This window comes from Lichtheimia ornata (assembly GCF_029851405.1).
Source record: "Lichtheimia ornata isolate CBS 291.66 chromosome Unknown scaffold00005, whole genome shotgun sequence".
NCBI lineage: Eukaryota > Fungi > Mucoromycota > Mucoromycetes > Mucorales > Lichtheimiaceae > Lichtheimia > Lichtheimia ornata.
In genome coordinates, this window is record NW_026695325.1 from 705,245 (window position 1) to 723,850 (window position 18,606).

Consider the following 18,606-nt stretch of genomic DNA (forward strand, 5'->3'; position numbering starts at 1 on the left):
TATACATATCTGTATGCAAAAGAAATGAGAGGGTTGGGACTTTTATGTGGAAGTGGCACGCTTGTTGACATAAAGGTTCATGCCATTCTTCATAGGAAGAGTAAGGGATACTTGGTATGTGATCTCTTGGCCAGGAACCAAAGTGAATTCATAGCGTCTGAGCAAAAAGATGATAGCAACAAGAGCTTCAAGAGTAGCAAGGTTTTGACCTATGTATCGCATTTAGTATATACATTTAGGGGGAACATCATCATTACTTACCAAGGCAAGTACGTGGACCAGCATGGAAAGCAGGCCATTGTCCTTGTGATTCTCTACGTAATTCACCTTCGGGAGTAATCCATCGTTCGGGTTTGAATTGCTTTGCATCAGGTCCCCATACTTTTTCAGAGCGACCTTGAGCCCAAGGATCCCAGACCACGTAGTCGCCTTTTTTGATGTTGGTACCATCAGGCCATACATCATCATTAAGTGCATATTTTTGGTTTGCTGGTACGGATGGATGAAGACGTAGTACCTCGTAAAATCTATAAAGGTAACCATGTTAGAAGATCTTTGTGCTTTTAAAGAACTTGAAAACGTACAATGCATGAGCGTATTTCATATCCTTGATCTTTTCGTAAAGTGCACGAGCATCACCTTCAACGTCGTCGGTGATGAATTCATTGATTTCTTGAACAAGCTTGTATTCAATGCGAGGGTGGCAGCAAAGGTTATAGAAGGTCCATGATAATGCTTGGGCTGTTGTGTCTCTTCCGGCAATAACAAAGTTCAACACGATATCACGCAACTAAGGATCAATATAGGTGAGTGGATTGTTGTATATGCAAACGTGTATATTAATACCTCGGCGTTACTGAGCTCTTCACCGTGTTCGTTTAAGGCGTTCATGAAACGTGAAAGCAAATCATGGTGTACTTCACCTTTGGCGAGTTGAGCACGGCGACCTTCAATAACATCGTTGGCAAAGGAATCAATGACATTTAAATGGTCTTGGATAGATTGCTTCCAAGGATGCATCAAATTCTGGATTTTCTCGGTGACAGGCCAAAGAGGATTGACAAAGCGTTGGAAAGAATTCATTTGGCATTCGTCGAAGGAAGCAGCGAACGGCACCTTTTCCTTGCTGCTAAGAGCGTTAAGCTGCACGCCAAAACCAAGCCTGTTAAATTCATGGATGTTAATATGGGCGTATGTATATAGCAAAGAGGATGAGTGCTTACAAGATGAATGAGTCCAAAGTAAACTTGAACATGACATCATGGAAATCAACAGGCTGACCATCTTCGCAAGCCTTGTCAAAGATCAACTTGTTCATGAAATTGATTTCCTGAATGAAAACGCTACGGCGAATGAGAAAATTGTATCGACATTAACGTACGCATGATCATGTAGCTTACTCGGTGAAGTGGTCCCTGAAGTTTCTCACTATGTAAAATACGAGGGTATACGTAAGTGCTTGTTGCGTGTCAAAGAGTGGAAAAAGATATCACGAACCATTGAACACGACCGAGGCTGTTTTACGTTGATATTTCCAATGTTCACCATTGGCGTTGAAGATACCATGGCCGAGAAGGTCGGTAGTTGCATGGCTGAATTGGGGTCCTTTGACATAGTTTTCAAAGTTGTCTATGTAGGATAATATCGGTTTACATTAAAATTTGCATGATTGGTATCATTAGGTAATATAGCATTACCTTTCAAAATCCTTTCAACGTTGCGTGGGTCGATCGTCACGATACTACGAGGAATACCAAGTGCCGATGATGTGCTTTTTTTCATACATGTTGTGAGTGTGATGTCTTTGATGAATGTTGCAAGTATCTTACGAGGTCAATGCATCCTGTAATTCGAAGCCTTCCAAGAACATGTGATGGATTCGTTCCTTATTGGCAATGAGGGTGGGAAGAATGCCAACCAAAGGCCAGCCTTTGGTATATGGGATGCCTTCTCGGTGTTCGTCAAAAATACCACGGTCTGGGTATTTTAATGCAAGAAGACCAAGAACAGCTGCTGTGGCGCCTCCAATAATGCCAGCTTTCTGCAACACTGGGTTATTCTTTCGATCACCGAGCAAAGACATGAGTGAAAAAGGATGATTTGCATTTCCAGCAATGGGCCACTTCCCCTCTTTTATATGCACGAATCATCTCCGACATGGTGACACGATGTTATACCCCACACCTTTTTCATTGAATGTTGGTCGCTCTATGAACATCCACTGTCTCACCTTCTTTGTGCATTCATAAATCATTGTGTTGATGGTAGTATCTCTGAAATCATCCAAGGAATACACTTGTTAGCCGAGTTTACTTGTATCTCTTTTAATGGACTGTGTAATGCATAAGCATAAACGATACAATTATGGTGAATAAAAGCTTGCCTAATCATGTGCGATCGGCTGTCGACATGCATTTTATGTCAAACCTTTTTGCTGCTTTAATAAAAGTATGCTATTTGGAGTGGATGGTATAGCTGACCTTTTGTATCTTTTTCAACGTAAGCTATATACGACTATGGTTGATTGTTTCTAGACAATGAAATCCTAAACTACGTACTGAGCATCCAACAACAACAACGGCATTATTTATAACCCCCATCATAGGGAACCATTTCTTGACGAAGGGAGGGGCGGTGCATGCATGTTTGTATCCTTGTATCATTGGAGCCAAAACAATGGCGCAATGACTACCTGGAAACTGTTCACTTTGGGAATCATATCTTTGTGACACATTTTTGGGGTATGTCATATGCGTTTTGCACCCAAGCACGTGGAAAAAAGCTGTCAGGTCAACGCATGATATGACATATGACAACAAGCGCTTTCTTTCATTGCCACCACAACAATTACATATCTTACTCCATACATAGAATGGCACACCCCACCTCTGTTCCTTTGACTTTTGACATGCAACACAAATATCATTTTACACTCTTCCTTGTGATTTCTGCAACAAAAGGCCATGTGCAATAGCCCCAGCAGGAAATTATTTTCATGGCGGAGGACGACAGCTCTTTCAGTCTTTTCGACGATCTCACAGCTGATGAGCAACTTCTAAATCAGCAACGGCAACAATGCATGGGTGAAAAGACAATCGAACGATTACAGCAATTGCCCAGTGACCCATGTCGACGTACTCTTCAAGAGAATCGGCTTGTTTTCAGTCATGGTCGACAAGATCGCTTTCAAGTTCCTCAAAAGACAACACAGTTGTTTACACCCGATGAATGTAACGGTATCCTGGATACATGTCGCAACATGGTTGGCTGGACGACTCAACGGCATTCGGCTTTTCCAACAATTGATATTCCAATCAAGGAGACGGCGTTGGCGTACCTTGGTGACATGATCAAACAACGCCTCTTTCCGATGCTCGGGGACCATTTTGGGTTTGATGCATGCAGGGATCTTGCTTTTCGTGACATCTTCATCGTCAAGTATTCATCATCATCTCAACGCGGGTTACAAGCACATACCGATGGATGTTTGATGAGCTTCAATGTCTTGCTAAGTCACCCGGATGACTTTGATGGTGGTGGTACTTGGTTTGAATCCATTGACAGCGTCGTACAACTGGCTCAAGGAGATTGTGTGTATCACGATGCCCGCATCATGCATCAAGGCATTGACATTACACGAGGCGAACGATACATTCTGGTGGGCTTTGTAGATACAGCTGATACGATAACCAAAGATGCTCGTGCTATTAGAGATAGGCAGCACAAATAAAGTAATTCTCTTGCAACCTATACACATCTTGGATGATGGATAGTATTGGCATGCGATAGCTTTTAAGGACTACTTGTTGATGCTGCACATCTAGAAGCTTGTGGAACAATATGTGGGATTCCGGCATCCTTTGTTTTTATGATCGTCCCTTCATATGCAAAAACAATGTGACCTGTTCTCTACAGGTGTGCATGCATACCGCCAACAACATGTTGATTTCATCTCTTTTCCCTTGGGTGGATATGTATGCAGCACATGATATAGGCTTGTAATGGCAAATGACAGCATAGAAAGATGCAATCGGAGGAACCTTGTAGAGGTGGCATGCATTTTTGAAAACGCTTCCGTAGTCAAATATGGTAATTGCGTCCTAACTTTAGCATAAAAAGTTTCTTAGAATACATAGAAGCAGTAAAATTTACACACGGCAGTAATGTATATCTTGGCGTGGTGTCAGCTGCAATTGAATGATAATACGAGGGTGAGGGCGACTTTACGTTTATTTAGTACGATATAAGGATTTGTAATAGGGAGATGTAGTTATATAAGTGAAGGGATGTTGATGTTTAGGACAATAGAGCAATAGCTGCAGAGAAACCCAAGCCGAGAGCAACCATCGTAATAGGTTGTGATTTGGCACTTGCATTCTCTGGACTTGTTTCTTCTGGGTTGGCAGCTGAGGATGACTCGGAGGATGAGGTGGAAGAAGAAGGAAGAGAGCTACTGCTACTACCACTTGCAACAGCTGAACTCGATGGAAGAGCACTTGATGAAGCTGACGATGGGACAGCAGAAGAGCTTGCGATGCCACTGCTACTAGCCACAGCAGCACTGCTAGATGAAGCAGCAGCCGATGACGAGGAAGCTACAGGTTTGGATTGATATGAGCAATGATTACTTTTTGTATAGGGAAGCGGGTATGATTACTTACATGATGAACCAGTAGCAGCTTCAATGGTAAATTGAGGGCTGAAACCCAAATCAGGCGATGTTCCAAAGATAAGAGCATCTACATAAGAAAGGATGTGAAGGTTAGAGAAACCGGGTATACAAAAAAAGGAGAGGTGAACCCTGTCATATGTTGGCAGCCCTCCTTGTCGTCTCCTAATCTCATCAAACACAGGGACACTTACAGTCTGTGCCAGCAGTAGTGTTTGCAGGAATTGACCAAGTATATGATCCTGCTTCAGCATCCACGTTACTTGCGATTACATCAAGGCGTTGAAGATTGTTAGGGTCTCCGTGGGCAAGCACGATTTGGCTGATAGTATCCACAGTGGGGTTTGTCCTATATTGTATCCAACAAGGAGAGTGTGAGTGTTGTTGTTGGGTGGTGTGGATTTCAATCCATCAATTTGAAACGAGAAAAACTTACCACGTAATCAACGCATCTTTACCAGCAGTGTAAGTTGTGCCTTCAATGGGTGATGTAACGGAAAGGATGCCTGTGGATTGAGCCGAGATGGTAGAAACAGCAAGAGCAGCGATGGCAGCGACGATGGACTTCATTGGAAAAGAAGAGTAGTGAGGATTAGTAGTGAAAGAAAGAAATACAATATGCAGCCGAGAAGCGCGCTTTTTATGCCTCCATGACACAAAAAGGGTAATTCCCTGTATCCAGACAACCTTGGAAGATGAACATCAACTCCGGCTATGCATAAAGGTGGGTTGCTGCTTGGCAACTACTTCCGACGATTTTAGAGGGATCACGCGCATCCTTGGCTGTCGCACCAACTCTACACTGTGTGCTGCTTTGTGATGCCCCAGAAAAAATAACCCAGCCCACACACATTATTATTCACTTTTCCTCTCTTGTTTTCCCTCTCTTGTATACCCAATTGCTCATGATAGCCTCACAGCCACCTGATCCTTCCCAAGACATTGCATCTCATATCGACCGCAAAGATGACCCCATTGACGACTTGCAATTTGAACCTGACGAGTTCTCTGAAGAAGACGTGTTGCCATTCCTGTTACAGGCACAAGACATTATCGCAAAGTTGGAATCGAGAGTCGTCGATCTAGAAACGGACTTGTCGGTACGTGTGTTGGGTGATTAGCAAGCAAAGGGAACGTTGATATTGATGATAGAGTAGACGATCCATAGGAAATATGAGCATGATCGACACGATTGGCTGGTTGGATTATCACAAAAAGATCAATACATCCACCATCTTTCCAACAAGTTACAACGACTCGAGTTTAATGGAAAAGAAGCCATCTTGCTGTTGACGGATACATTGAATGATACACAACTTGATGAATCCACACAATCCAATTTGACACTTGCATTGAATTATCTTCGACAAGCTCATCTCACTTCTACACCACCTGCTGATCCACCGGTGGATTTCCCTGATATTGCAGGAGATGATCTTGAAGAGGGTGAATTGGAACGGCGTGCTGCTGCTGCAAATGAATGGCGAAAACAAGAGGATCCTGCAGGGTCGTTGCGTGTTTCACAGTGGGCTCAACAACAGCTACTTGTTGGATTGGAATCATCCACCCAAGATGGATCTCAAATTGATGCTGAACAATTTTCTACAACCACATCTCTTTCATCCATGACACGAATGCCATCCAATGAAGGTCAACCACCCGTCAACAATAACAACAACAACAACAACACTATCTCAACGCGTGGTGGTGGTGGTAATGGTACTAGTAGTGGTGTACCCTTGCCATCCGAGAATACGTTCTGTGGCAACTGCAGGCAGCTACTTGCACAGCTAGATCAGCAAATTGAGCAAAAAGCATACATGAAACGCGACTTGAATAATCTTGCATCGGCACTTTCTGATGAGGAGCAGCTACGATTCAGCGTGGAAGAAGTCAAGGAATCTTTGGAGGAGGATATTCAAGATGTGACAACATCGTTGTTCAAGGTGTTGAATTGTATTTTGATGGATGAGGTGATGGATCGTGAAGGCCTCGTACAACTGGATCGGGAAACCAACGGAAAGCTTGCCGATGTACTCCGAACTTGGGATGTCAGGGAGGAACGCCTGCGTGAAATCAAGGAGCAACTTGTCGAGTTGGATGCAGCTGTGCACCAAAGTAGCAACGCTTCCGATCGACTAAATCATTATGCACGCGATGAAACAACCACTACAGCAATGCCACGTTTGAGTATGATTCGACATAATCCTCGCTTCTCTTCTCCAGGATCACCTTTGGTGCCTTTAAGCGAAGATGAAAGCACTCATGGTATTTTGGGTAGCTCTACAACCAATCGCCCTGTTCGTATCGATGGCCTTGTATTCGATGAATTCCAGGAGCACGTCAAGACATTGTCAGCATCATCATCTCATCTTGCTAGTATGTCAACTCGATTCATGAAACGGGTGCTTGCCGAAGATGTGGATCCATGTCTATTTCAAAACACGACTTCGCTTTGGTGGAAATCTCCATGGTTCAAACGCAAATTGACAGACGCCATCGCCCATAATCGATGCGAGATTCAATATTGGAATTCTCACAACACATCCTCTTCGGCACTTTCATCATCATCCTCTTCTTGTTCACCTGCTACAAGCCATATCAGCACCTCTTCAGCTAATGGTGCCACTCATCATCATCCATCAGCACCTCGAACAAAATGCACATGTTGTGGCCACTTGCGTATATGCGAGTTCCGCATGCGCTTGCATGGTCAACCATCTCAAAAGCCTGCTCCTTGGTTACCTCTTGATCGTTTCTGCAGAGATAGAATCGTAGCCGTATGCGATTTTTACTCTTTCATTTCACATTTACGTCAAGGTCATATGCAAAAGTCACCCGTTCTACACATGTTCAAGCATTGCATGCATTATCGTCGACGTATGAGCATCGCTCGTGTTGGTTGTCTCGAACTCTTTGATGATGACACCTCCTCACCCTCTCGTTTCACATCACAATATCAATCGAAGCGACGTTCTCGAAAACGTGAAAGTCTCGTCCTTGATCATTCTGGTAGTGGCAGTGATTCTGGTAGCGTTGTAAGCATCACGGATATTCAAGGTCTCGGTGGAACAAGCCAGATTGTAATCGTGCACTGATTTATACCCCTTCCCCTCCAATGCCTTTTGGCTCATTTTTATTCGCTTGATATCTTACCAATTATACACATATTGAAACAAAGAATTCAGGATCTTGGTATCCATTGTAATCTTACATGACAAAGACTAAAGTGGTGGATAATGATACAAAAGTTGAACAAGGATGGAATAATGTGGAGGACACAAAAAGTATATACAAACAGCTTCACTTTCAAAAAGTACGATAAGTACATACGATAACTGGTCAATGAATTGATTGGGGTTTAGTGTTATTGGTTATTGCTGCTCGCTGATAAAGCAAGTGTCTTTTTCACCATTTACTTCGACCACATGTGGTTCACAATCCACTTTTTTTGTATTGCCCACCTCGCTCGTGAAAACCTCCACACATGAAACTTGCGACGCCGCCGAGCAACTTGGTTCTATTCAAGATCCCATGCTTCATTGTAAAGTTTAGAGATACAGGTACCTTTATGTTTTACATATGATGTAAGCGTGATGTTATATGAAAGGTGGTCTTCGTTTATTGTCAAATACCTCGACGTTGACACAGCGAAAAATACGCAGGGGCGTGTTTGTGTACATAATACGGTCCATTTTGCATGACTGGAAGGATTGATGGATGATGCTTTACACACACTATTCAGTAGCCGCTCATAATTGGCAACTAATAGCCCATTCCTCCCAATCATCTTTGTTGCCCGATCCAATGCATGTGAACGATTGTCCTGCTCCAGCCGAGCATGCCCATCATTCAACTTCCTTGATCCGAGAGGATTTGAGTGAAAAACGCTCAAACACAGAAGTATCACCCAACTTGAAAAAAAATCTACTTAATTTCCAGCTCTTCCACTCCCACCTTGTTTCTTCTTGCTCCCATTCTCAACTGTTGGCCCCATTCAACTTCAACTACACAACTATCTCTTACAAACGATTGTCCTGCTTCAACCCATCATGTCCATCCTACAGTTGTCTTGATCCGAATGCTTCGACTGAATGGCAAGTCCATGGCGTGTACACAGCCTTCTTGCTACCCTTCTACAACACACGAGCCTCTCGACACTACGCACTCTCTTGTACACTCCTCTGCCACAACCAGTTTGTAACAGCATTCATTGCAGCATTTGCCATTAGCAAGGTCTTCATTGTCTCATACAGCGTTCTTTATTTGCAACAGCTTGTCTACAGCCTTTTTCACGTGAACAGCAGATAGCCATTGTATAGCAGCAGCTTTATTTACGTGTAGCAACTTGCATGAATACAAACGGATACTATGGATGATGCCATATCAGCTACCATGTACGCCACAATACAAACAATCTTCACCTGTTTGAGCTGCAATGAAAATGTCTAAGAAAGGGATATACCAACGGCCGGATGGAAAAGGAAGCATACCAGTAACGATCAAAGAGGTTCTTACGGTACTTGCAATGGTTATGGATGGGATAGATGCAATCAAGTGCAGTGATGAGGAATCCTGGAATGTTGCTTTGGGTTACTTGTCGCGCTGTCAGCAGGACCGATCTCGTGGATACGAATGAGGATGATGGCGATGGAGGGGATGGGATTGTCAAGAGGGCTTTTATCTTTGGCGAAGGATGTTGCTTGATCACCATGGATTGAGATTGGGACACGTGAGTCAAATCGCGCAACAGCTATTTTGCAATCATGGATGAAGGTGCTTATGACAATGACACAACGATACCCGCTGATTCTATGTCATCCACTGGTTGGTTCCCGGAATGAAAGAGAGGATAGAAAATTGAAGATAGGAAAGCGAAATTAGATCATTTACATCATTGTATCCAGAGGTTGTCGTATTACATTCATTAAAGCTTCCTTGTTCATATGATCAGAGACGATAGGCAGTGGCGATAACGGATTGTATACATGTTTAAATAGACGCTTGTATTTGTAAAGGTAATAAACCCATAGTAATTGTACCCAACAATAGAGCTTGTTGCAGTAAGCCTGGTCCTTTGTACGTCTTAAATCATTACTTTTAGGAAAGAGTAAGCTCTGATACAATGTGGCACGAGTGCATACCTATGCTTTCCTATGAGAACCATCAGCATGCGCTATCTTGTATGTATAGCCTTACACAAGAATGAACCCTGGAGACAAGCAATACCATTGCACCTCATACTCGGATGTACTGATCATTTTTGGCTTGTTAACCATACCATGATTCACTCAAAGATTTCCATGCGGTCTATTAAAGGCGGATCTTACTAGAGGGAGGCAGCGTCAATTGTTGCAATGGGATCTTGCACTGCCGTGATGCTCAGCGTGTACACTAACTAAGCACCACACACAACGAACGCCGTATACAATGTACATGGAGATAAGATGCACAAGGGAGACTCTCATGTAATGTCAAAGAATAGAAAAAGCGTGCGTAAACGTCTCCTTCATTCAATACCAATAGGGTAAAAAGCGCGTTGACAATACCGTGTCCATCCGTACCCCAAGGTATGAAATCGGGAAGAGAGCCTGTTGTTTATTCATCGTACTTCACTGGTTTATAAGCTGCATGCATCTCTAAACTTACAATCGCATGACCGTGTGAGAGCAAATAACCGTCTCAAGCTACATCACAACACAATCATGCACTCTCCACCAATGAGAACCCTTCAAGCACTGCCTCTCAGCTTTATTACATAAACGCGCCCCTCTGCATCTTTGGCTCTGTCAGGGTCTAGCTACTTGACATTAAACAAAGACCACCTTTCATATAGCACCACGTATACAGCATAGGTAAAACACAAAGACTCCCATAACTCAGAATCTTACAATCAACCAAGGTTTTTTAATAGAACAACGTGCTCGGCGGGGTGAAACGCACCTTGTGTGCAAGTTTCACGTTCATCGTTGTCAATCCCAGATTTCGCAATGTCGCCACCAGCCAAAGTGAAACGAGTCGACCTCTTGAATTTTTTTTCGATGACCAAAAAAATATTTTTTGGGCTGTTTGCGACATTGAACGCGAAACTTTCACACAAGGTGCTGTTGGCCAAGCCGAGCACATTGCTCTATTCAAATCACCACGTTTCATTGTAAAGTTTGGAGATACAGGCACCTTTATGTTTGTAAGCGTGATGCTATATGAGAGGTGGTCTTTGTTCATTATCAAGTAGATGGACCCTGGCAGAGCAAAAGATGCAGAGGGTCGTGTTGTGTAACTCAGCTAAAAAGTCAGGACTTCAGGGACAATGCATGAAAGGTACGCAACCCTCACTTTTATGTCATACATTGGCAGCTAATAGCCACTGTTGTGCATTCCCAACTTTTGTGCATTCTATTGTAGATGGACGATGCTCCTGCTCTAGACATTCATTTCCATGATTAAAGTAGGTTGATCCGAGCTGATTTGGTTGAGTTACGCTCACACAAGATTACATCGGTTGAGCTACATCGAGCGTGCTTTATGTCCAGAGTGATGTAATCTCTCTTGGACCGCAGCTCAGTCAAATCATCTCGGATCAATCTACTTTAATCATGGAAATGAATGTCTGGAGCAGGGGCATCTTTCCCATGCGGTGGATCTCGCAACAATGATGATTGGATAAAAGTGACCGTTAGCTAGCAATACATGCCTGTTCCTAGATGATCCATAAAGTAATTATACATTGACCCTTTCATTCATGCAAATGTAGCTGTGTTACACAACACGACCCTCTGCATCTTTTGCTCTGTCAGGGTCTAGCTACTTCACAATGACCAAAGACCACTCTTCCTATAGCATCACGCTTACAAACATAATCGTGCCTGTATCTTCAAACTTTACAATGGAACGTGGGGTTTTGAACAGAGCAATGGGCTCGGCTTGGCCAACAGAACCTTGTGTGAAAGTTTCGCGTTCAATATCGCAAACAGCCCAAAAAATATTTTTTTGGTCGTCGTCGTCGAAGAGGTCAACCCTCAGATCCAGTTTGGCTGGTAGCGACATTGCGAAATCTGGGATTGGCAAGCTTGATCGTGAAACTGGCACCCAAGGTGCAGTTGGCCAAGCCAAGCACATTGCTCTAATAAAAACCCCACGTTTCATTGTAAAGTTCGGAGATACAGGCACCTTTATGTTTGTAAGCGTGATGCTATATGAAAAGTGGTCTTTGTTTAATGTAAGGTAGCTAGACCCTGGCAGAGCAAAAGATGCAGAGGGTCGTGTTGTGTAACACAGCTACATTTGCATGAATGAAAGGGTCAATGTATAATTACTTTATGGATCATCTAGGAACAGGCATGTATTGCTAGCTAACGGTCACTTTTATCCAATCATCATTGTTGCGAGATCCACCGCATGGGAAAGATGCCCCTGCTCCAGACATTCATTTCCATGATTAAAGTAGATTGATCCGAGATGATTTGACTGAGCTGCGGTCCAAGAGAGATTACATCACTCTGGACATAAAGCACGCTCGATGTAGCTCAACCGATGTAATCTTGTGTGAGCGTAACTCAACCAAATCAGCTCGGATCAACCTACTTTAATCATGGAAATGAATGTCTAGAGCAGGAGCATCGTCCATCTACAATAGAATGCACAAAAGTTGGGAATGCACAACAGTGGCTATTAGCTGCCAATGTATGACATAAAAGTGAGGGTTGCGTACCTTTCATGCATTGTCCCTGAAGTCCTGACTTTTTAGCTGAGTTACCCAAAGAGGTCCTTCTGCATCTTTTGCTCCGCCAGGGTCCACCTACTTGACAATGAACAAAGACCACTTGTCATATAGCATCATGCTTACAAACATAAAGGTGCCTGTATCTCCGAACTTTACAATGAAACGTGGGGTTTTTATTAGAGCAATGTGCTTGGCTTGGCCAACTGCACCTTGGGTGCCAGTTTCACGATCAAGCTTGCCAATCCCAGATTTCGCAATGTCGCTACCAGCCAAACTGGATCTGAGGGTCGACCTCTTCGACGACGACGACCAAAAAAATATTTTTTGGGCTGTTTGCGATATTGAACGCGAAACTTTCACACAAGGTGCTGTTGGCCAAGCCGAGCCCATTGCTCTATTCAAAACCCCACGTTCCATTGTAAAGTTTGAAGATACAGGCACGTTTATGTTTTACCTATGCTGTAAGCGTGATGGAGTTGCTTTTTCCTAGTGGATGGTGTCGGCTGCATTAACGGAAAGATGAAGAGCTGAGTGAAACCGCACGTGGTGGTTACACAGACCACGTCCTTGACAGGTTGCTACACAAATGGATGATGATGATGATTGTCTTTTGTGAAGGTACGTAAGTAAACAGCATCCAATAATGAAGGCGTGTGAAGGTATGCATCACATTTGCATGTAGAAGAAAGTCGCGCTGCATAAACCAATTTGTATATGTAAAAAGATACATATACATATTGAATGAGTCACTCACATCCTGAAACTCAATGGAGGGATCTCTTCACTTTTTCTCTTCTCAAGCCCATCCCACTTCCCACTCCTCCTTATTGTATCACAAAAGCTATGTACTTCTTGCATGACCGATAACCGGACCACCTTTATTATTCTATCTTCGAAGCAATAGTATGTAATCCACAAGCTAGCAACCTCCAACAAGCGTGTAATAAATAAACAATGCTTTATTTCATCTAGCTATCTTGCTACTGTGCATTGCCACCATCATCGTCGTAGTCGTCCTCCGTCATCATTCGTACTCGTACTCGTCACCAGTCGTCAATCTCATCCGTCACACCAACATCCAAAAATACACAAGTTGAAAAGAATGGGATCTTGCAGACTTCCTTTGAATCTCGTTGTCGTCATCATTGCCATTGTTGTAGATGGGGTGATCATCGTAATCGTCATTGTTGTGAATGTGTTAATCATCGTAATCGTCGTCTCTATAAATAAGAAAGCAAGCAAGTTAGACCATATGATGCCGGGAATGATGACGATTTGGTATACCGTTAGGCGATCCTCTCAAAGGAAGAAAGCAAATCAGAAGGAATTCACAAAGCAAATAACCACCATACAAGCAACGTCTGGCGATCCCTTCTTGTTCTTGAGAAAGCACTGCACGAATCACGCAAGGCCGGTTCGATCCATGGCAAGGAAGGGCTCACTTACGTAGAATCCAGGCTCATAGTTGTTCACATTCATCTTCTCCAAAGAAAGAGTGATCCCAATCCTTCCAATCATTTCCCACCTCATGAAAAGAAATCCTCAAGGGGAAGAACGAGACTATCACGAGAAGAGTGTGTTAGTTTGCGTTGATGTCAACACATCCAAGGCCGTGAAGTTGCAAATCCCCCCTTACCTCAACACGGTGACCATGCTCTTCCAAACACCCATCGTCATCGACCCATCAACTCAAACGCAGGCCTATAGAGCCCTGAACGCGTTCCAAGAAGCTTTTCCAGCACACTTGGCTAGTGCAGAGCGACGCAGCGACCACTTGATACAGGCTGGGACTTGAACCCAAAGAGATGATGATGATGCCCCAAGTCGCATTGCCTGACCAAAGAACCCTATTCAATTCATTATTAGCACACATATACAATAAACGCCCTACTTCATTGTGTTGTCCATCACTGCACTTGCCTTTTCCATATACATAAAGACCCGTTGTTGTTGGTTACAGGAAACCGAAAACCATGGTGTAGTATTTTTGAGCCGAAACAAAACGCCAAACCAGCCAACGTCTTGAGACCAAACCCTTGCCCTCTATACAAGTTAACGCGTCAATGGAACAAGTTGTGCGGCAGCATTGGGCTCTGAATGTACCTGTTGACACCAAGCATAGAGCGGGGATAGGAATGAACAAGAGGAAGCCATGGCAACAGCCAACCACCCACGACGCTCATTGCTCCACGCTTACTCCCTGATAATGCATGTTCAGAACTATATTAATACCTCACAACCAACAAGAACACTCTTTGATAACACATTACCTTGATGGGATGCCGTGAATGGGATAAAAGGAGAGGGAGAGAGAGAAGCTCTTGACTCGACTCTTTCAAGTTGTGGAGCTGCTGCTGGTCCCCAAATTAAAAATTTACTCAAATTGCGAGACATTGAGCCCCCAAAAAGATACGCTGCCTTCACCATCACCACTTGGTGGTGAGTCTACTACTACAGCACGCAAGCTACTACAGTTCACAACAACAGCAACAGCTCCTTGACGAATTTTCCAAATTGGGAAGGTGTTGCACCCATGTCTTTTTATTACCGTACCCTTTTAGAAGAGAATGTGTGGTGTTGGGTATAACGCGTATCGCGGTTGCTGTGGAAACAGCGGAATCAAAACGTAGTACCGAACGACCATCGCTATAACGAGCGATATGTGATGTGCCTTCAATGATGACAAAACTTTCATTTGGTTAAGACACTACTGAAAGAAAGATGTGGATACACTGTACTACGACGGTATCTGAGAAGCACATATGCATTTTTCATTTAGGTAATTGAATCAGGCACATGAGCGTGGAGACAATAATAGGCTGATAGTGCCGGTTTTGCTACGTTCAAGTTGACAGGTGAATGTTAAAAGCAAGCTTTCTTTATTGCTGCAGGTGATGATGGTCATTTTGCGTCTGGTTTAGTGCATGCCAATATCCTCTCTCATGAAAGCGTCTGAAGATGGCTCACGGCCGAGGAAGTCTATCAAAAGGTCCATTCCATCCCTGTTGCCATAAAAGATTAATTCCTGGATCCGACTCGTGTGAATGTGATATACTTACTTGCTGCTACCCTTTTCCAAAATGCATTTGCGATAAGAATATCCAGTCTTGGGTGAAAGCGTATCCGATTCAAACTTGGTATAGAACATGTCGCTGGAGAAGACCTTGGACCACATGTAGCCATAATAACCTAAAGTTATACATCAATTAATGAGTACACTTTTTTATCCAATTCCATCCTTTGTTGCTTTCATATTACCAGCGTCATAGCCGCCCATCAGGTGACCAAATGATGCTTGACCACAAGAACCCTGTACATCGTAACCTATTAGCGTATCCTCAAAATGCAGCAACTCTATAGAGAGCAAAGCGACAAACCTCTGGTGCCTTCACCAATGAAATCTTTTCACGCAGCTCATTGTACAGCTTGGTGGTGTCGATATGCTCATCTATCGAAAACAATGATTAGTCACTGACAGAAAAGGAAGGTCTAAAACATCTTACCTTCAGAGGTGTGAATTTCCATGTCGTAAATACCAAAGAACAATTGACGCAAGTTGAAGAGAGCTGCAAGGACGTTCTTGGACTTGATGATGCGATCAATCATGTCATCTGAGATAGGCTCACCGGTTTCAAAGTGAGCAGAGAGATACTTCAAAGATTCACGGTCATAGCACCAGTTCTCGAGCATCTACGAAGGAATTGGTTGGATGTCACTACAAAGACGTTGATAGTAACAAGCACAATGTCATACCTGAGATGGTGCTTCAACAAAGTCACCCTCTACCGATGTACCGTGGAATCTTGCAAACTTGGTACGGCTGCACAAGTGATGCATAACGTGGCCCTAGAGTCATCGTATTTAGCATGCAATCCATTATCAATAGCACATGTCTCCGTTAGACATACCAATTCATGGAACAAGGTGACAACTTCGTCGTGCTTCAAAAGAGATGGCTTGTCAGCAGTACTATGTATACATAAATGGATCATTAGTGAGCATTTTGAACCGGCAATAATAACGATAATACATACGGCTTGGTAAAGTTGGCGACCATAGCTGCAATAGGAGCAACACGAGAGCCGTCTTCGGCAATGTAGGATGGCTGCAAGGGGAAACAAGCAGCGTGTGGGTCTACAATTCCCAAACTTAGTACGGGATGAAAAGCATAGAGTCATGGATGCTTACATTTGTTGTCACGAGGGAAGAGATCCAAGTACATATAACCGGAGAAGCTCTTATCTTCAACAGCATCCCAGCATTCAAACAACTGCACATCAGGGTGCCATACGACCGCTTTCTCTGCTGGAATCTTGACAAACTTGAGACCGAGCACCTTCTCGTAGATCTCCAACATTTCTATTGTTGTCCTTCGTTAGTTGTTCATGTCCACATAATATTGATGTTTTCACGTACTCTGGATAGTGGTTTCCAAGCTAAAGTACTTTTTGATCTTCTCTTGGTCAAGGGAGTACTCCTTCTCAAGAAGAATACGCTCGTAGTAGCTGGTATCCCATGGGTTGAGCATATCATCAAACTCTTCACCACGTGCAGCTATCATAAAAAGACATTGTCAGCCTTTCAATTGCCTATGTGTACGCAATCCAAAAAGAGATAATAACCTTTCTCTTCCTATATTTCAAGTCTTAGTTATCGTTCGTGCTATTTGTAATATGCAAACTGTACCTTCTTGATTTGCTTCAAATCAGCAACATCCTTCAAACCAGGCTGACGCAACTTGGTGGCAAGATCGTTGAGGAACTATAAAAATGGATGAGACGTTGTCCTGGTAGATAGAAGATAGCGTAATCATACATTGCGGACGGCATCCACGGTCTTGGCCATCTTGACTTCAAGAACATAATCAGCATGCGTCTTGTATCCGAGGATCTACGTAGATATTCGTAAGCATCGACCTAGTCATAGTTTAATTGATGTGTAGATTGCTTACCTTGGCACACTGTCTGCGAAGACGCAATGCCTATGTTCCATGTAAGTAACATTCGCAATGTATCATAGCCTAGCCAATATACCTCCTCCAACAAGACGATGTTTTCGCGATTGCGTGATTCAAATGCCGTTGCATAAGCCTTGCGAGTGTTGTCGACCTTGCAGAGCTTCAATACTATATACATGCCTGAATCAGATATCACTGTACCCTATGCTTCCTCTCTTCTTCATATACATACCTGGGCGAACATCTATTGACAATAGAACAAGAAGAGTTGAATATCATCTTGTCACTAAGCGACAACGATTAGAGCAATCACTTACCAGGATACCTGAAAGATAAAGGTTAGAGATCACGTGATACACACACACCGCCAATCCAAAGACTTACTTCATGGTCAAAATGTATTTCTTGACACCATCTTCTTCGACAGACTTGAGACCACCTATTGATGTCAAATATGAATATCACAAAATGGCTTGAATATCAAGATTTGATCTTACCCAAAAAGTCGTCATCCATGCCTTCGAGCTCTTCCTATAAAGTGGTTTAGATGTTGTACTAGCTTATCCAGCTGGCAATCTTGATACGATACCTTGGTGAACTTGATAGCTGAAAGATGAAAACAGGGAAAGATGTAAATGAGATGGCATCCTTGGTACATTTTCCACGACACTTACTGCTGCTTTCGTTGCTCCAATTCTTCATGTATTCGATGCCGACTTCACTCAAACGCTTACGAAGTTCCTTGAATTCATTGCGCTTTTCTTCAGGCAAGTGCAAACCATTGCGGCGGAAGCTGCGTTCCATCTTGGACAACATACGAGCCTCTTCATGATCAAGAGTCTTAAGATCGGTCTTGTCGATCAAACCCTGGATAACAACGTACAAATCGTGTCGCATGGTTTGTTCAATGCTGAATTCTTCATATTGCTTTTCGGCAGCAACGGATGCATCACGAATAGCAGCGTCAGGGGAAATTTGACTCAACGAGCTCACAAGCTGGATCTTGCCTATAGAAAATGGTTAGCAACCTTTATAAAATATGGAACGTATTCGTAACATGACATATTACCAGACAAGGTGTTTTCAATGCGAGCAAGTTTGGGCACAATGTTCTCATAAGTGCGATCCTCTGGTTTGAGAGCTGCAATCTCATTGTTGACACGAAGCTCCTCATCAATGATATCCTTGGTGATTTGCTTGACTTGGTCGGCGTTGATGCTAAAGTCGAGTGCTGGTGCAGGAGCAAGTTGGGTCATT

At 43.3% G+C, this 18,606-nt stretch overlaps 5 protein-coding genes across 5 annotated transcripts; 2 read left to right on the plus strand and 3 right to left on the minus strand.

Annotated features, from left to right (window-relative positions):
* Positions 1 to 42: 42 nt before the first annotated feature.
* Positions 43 to 2,083, minus strand: O0I10_002055 (uncharacterized protein; the record flags this gene model as incomplete). Its single annotated transcript, XM_058482143.1, has 9 exons — positions 43 to 209; positions 262 to 527; positions 585 to 790; positions 847 to 1,162; positions 1,224 to 1,343; positions 1,401 to 1,428; positions 1,498 to 1,629; positions 1,698 to 1,771; positions 1,830 to 2,083. 9 exons carry the CDS (start codon positions 2,081 to 2,083, stop codon positions 43 to 45), a joined length of 1,563 nt encoding a protein of 520 aa, XP_058347274.1.
* Positions 2,084 to 2,995: 912 nt separating this feature from the next.
* O0I10_002056 (uncharacterized protein) lies at positions 2,996 to 3,730 on the plus strand (the record flags this gene model as incomplete). Its single annotated transcript, XM_058482144.1, has 1 exon — positions 2,996 to 3,730. One exon carries the CDS (start codon positions 2,996 to 2,998, stop codon positions 3,728 to 3,730), a length of 735 nt encoding a protein of 244 aa, XP_058347275.1.
* A 566-nt stretch (positions 3,731 to 4,296) lies between these two features.
* O0I10_002057 (uncharacterized protein) lies at positions 4,297 to 5,239 on the minus strand (the record flags this gene model as incomplete). The annotated part of the gene is made up of 4 exons (XM_058482145.1): positions 4,297 to 4,595; positions 4,662 to 4,739; positions 4,864 to 5,018; positions 5,106 to 5,239. The coding sequence occupies 4 exons, from the start codon at positions 5,237 to 5,239 to the stop codon at positions 4,297 to 4,299; spliced, it is 666 nt and encodes a 221-aa protein (XP_058347276.1).
* A 335-nt stretch (positions 5,240 to 5,574) lies between these two features.
* On the plus strand, positions 5,575 to 7,767 carry O0I10_002058 (uncharacterized protein; the record flags this gene model as incomplete). The annotated part of the gene is made up of 2 exons (XM_058482146.1): positions 5,575 to 5,769; positions 5,827 to 7,767. The coding sequence occupies 2 exons, from the start codon at positions 5,575 to 5,577 to the stop codon at positions 7,765 to 7,767; spliced, it is 2,136 nt and encodes a 711-aa protein (XP_058347277.1).
* Positions 7,768 to 15,309: 7,542 nt separating this feature from the next.
* Positions 15,310 to 18,605, minus strand: O0I10_002059 (uncharacterized protein; the record flags this gene model as incomplete). The annotated part of the gene is made up of 22 exons (XM_058482147.1): positions 15,310 to 15,394; positions 15,452 to 15,581; positions 15,651 to 15,702; positions 15,770 to 15,840; positions 15,896 to 16,082; positions 16,146 to 16,238; positions 16,301 to 16,361; positions 16,427 to 16,526; positions 16,581 to 16,751; positions 16,809 to 16,946; positions 17,015 to 17,024; positions 17,079 to 17,153; positions 17,208 to 17,282; positions 17,344 to 17,373; positions 17,426 to 17,517; positions 17,582 to 17,593; positions 17,667 to 17,674; positions 17,734 to 17,788; positions 17,847 to 17,880; positions 17,939 to 17,955; positions 18,024 to 18,356; positions 18,419 to 18,605. The coding sequence occupies 22 exons, from the start codon at positions 18,603 to 18,605 to the stop codon at positions 15,310 to 15,312; spliced, it is 2,016 nt and encodes a 671-aa protein (XP_058347278.1).
* Between the last annotated feature and the right edge of the window lies 1 nt (position 18,606).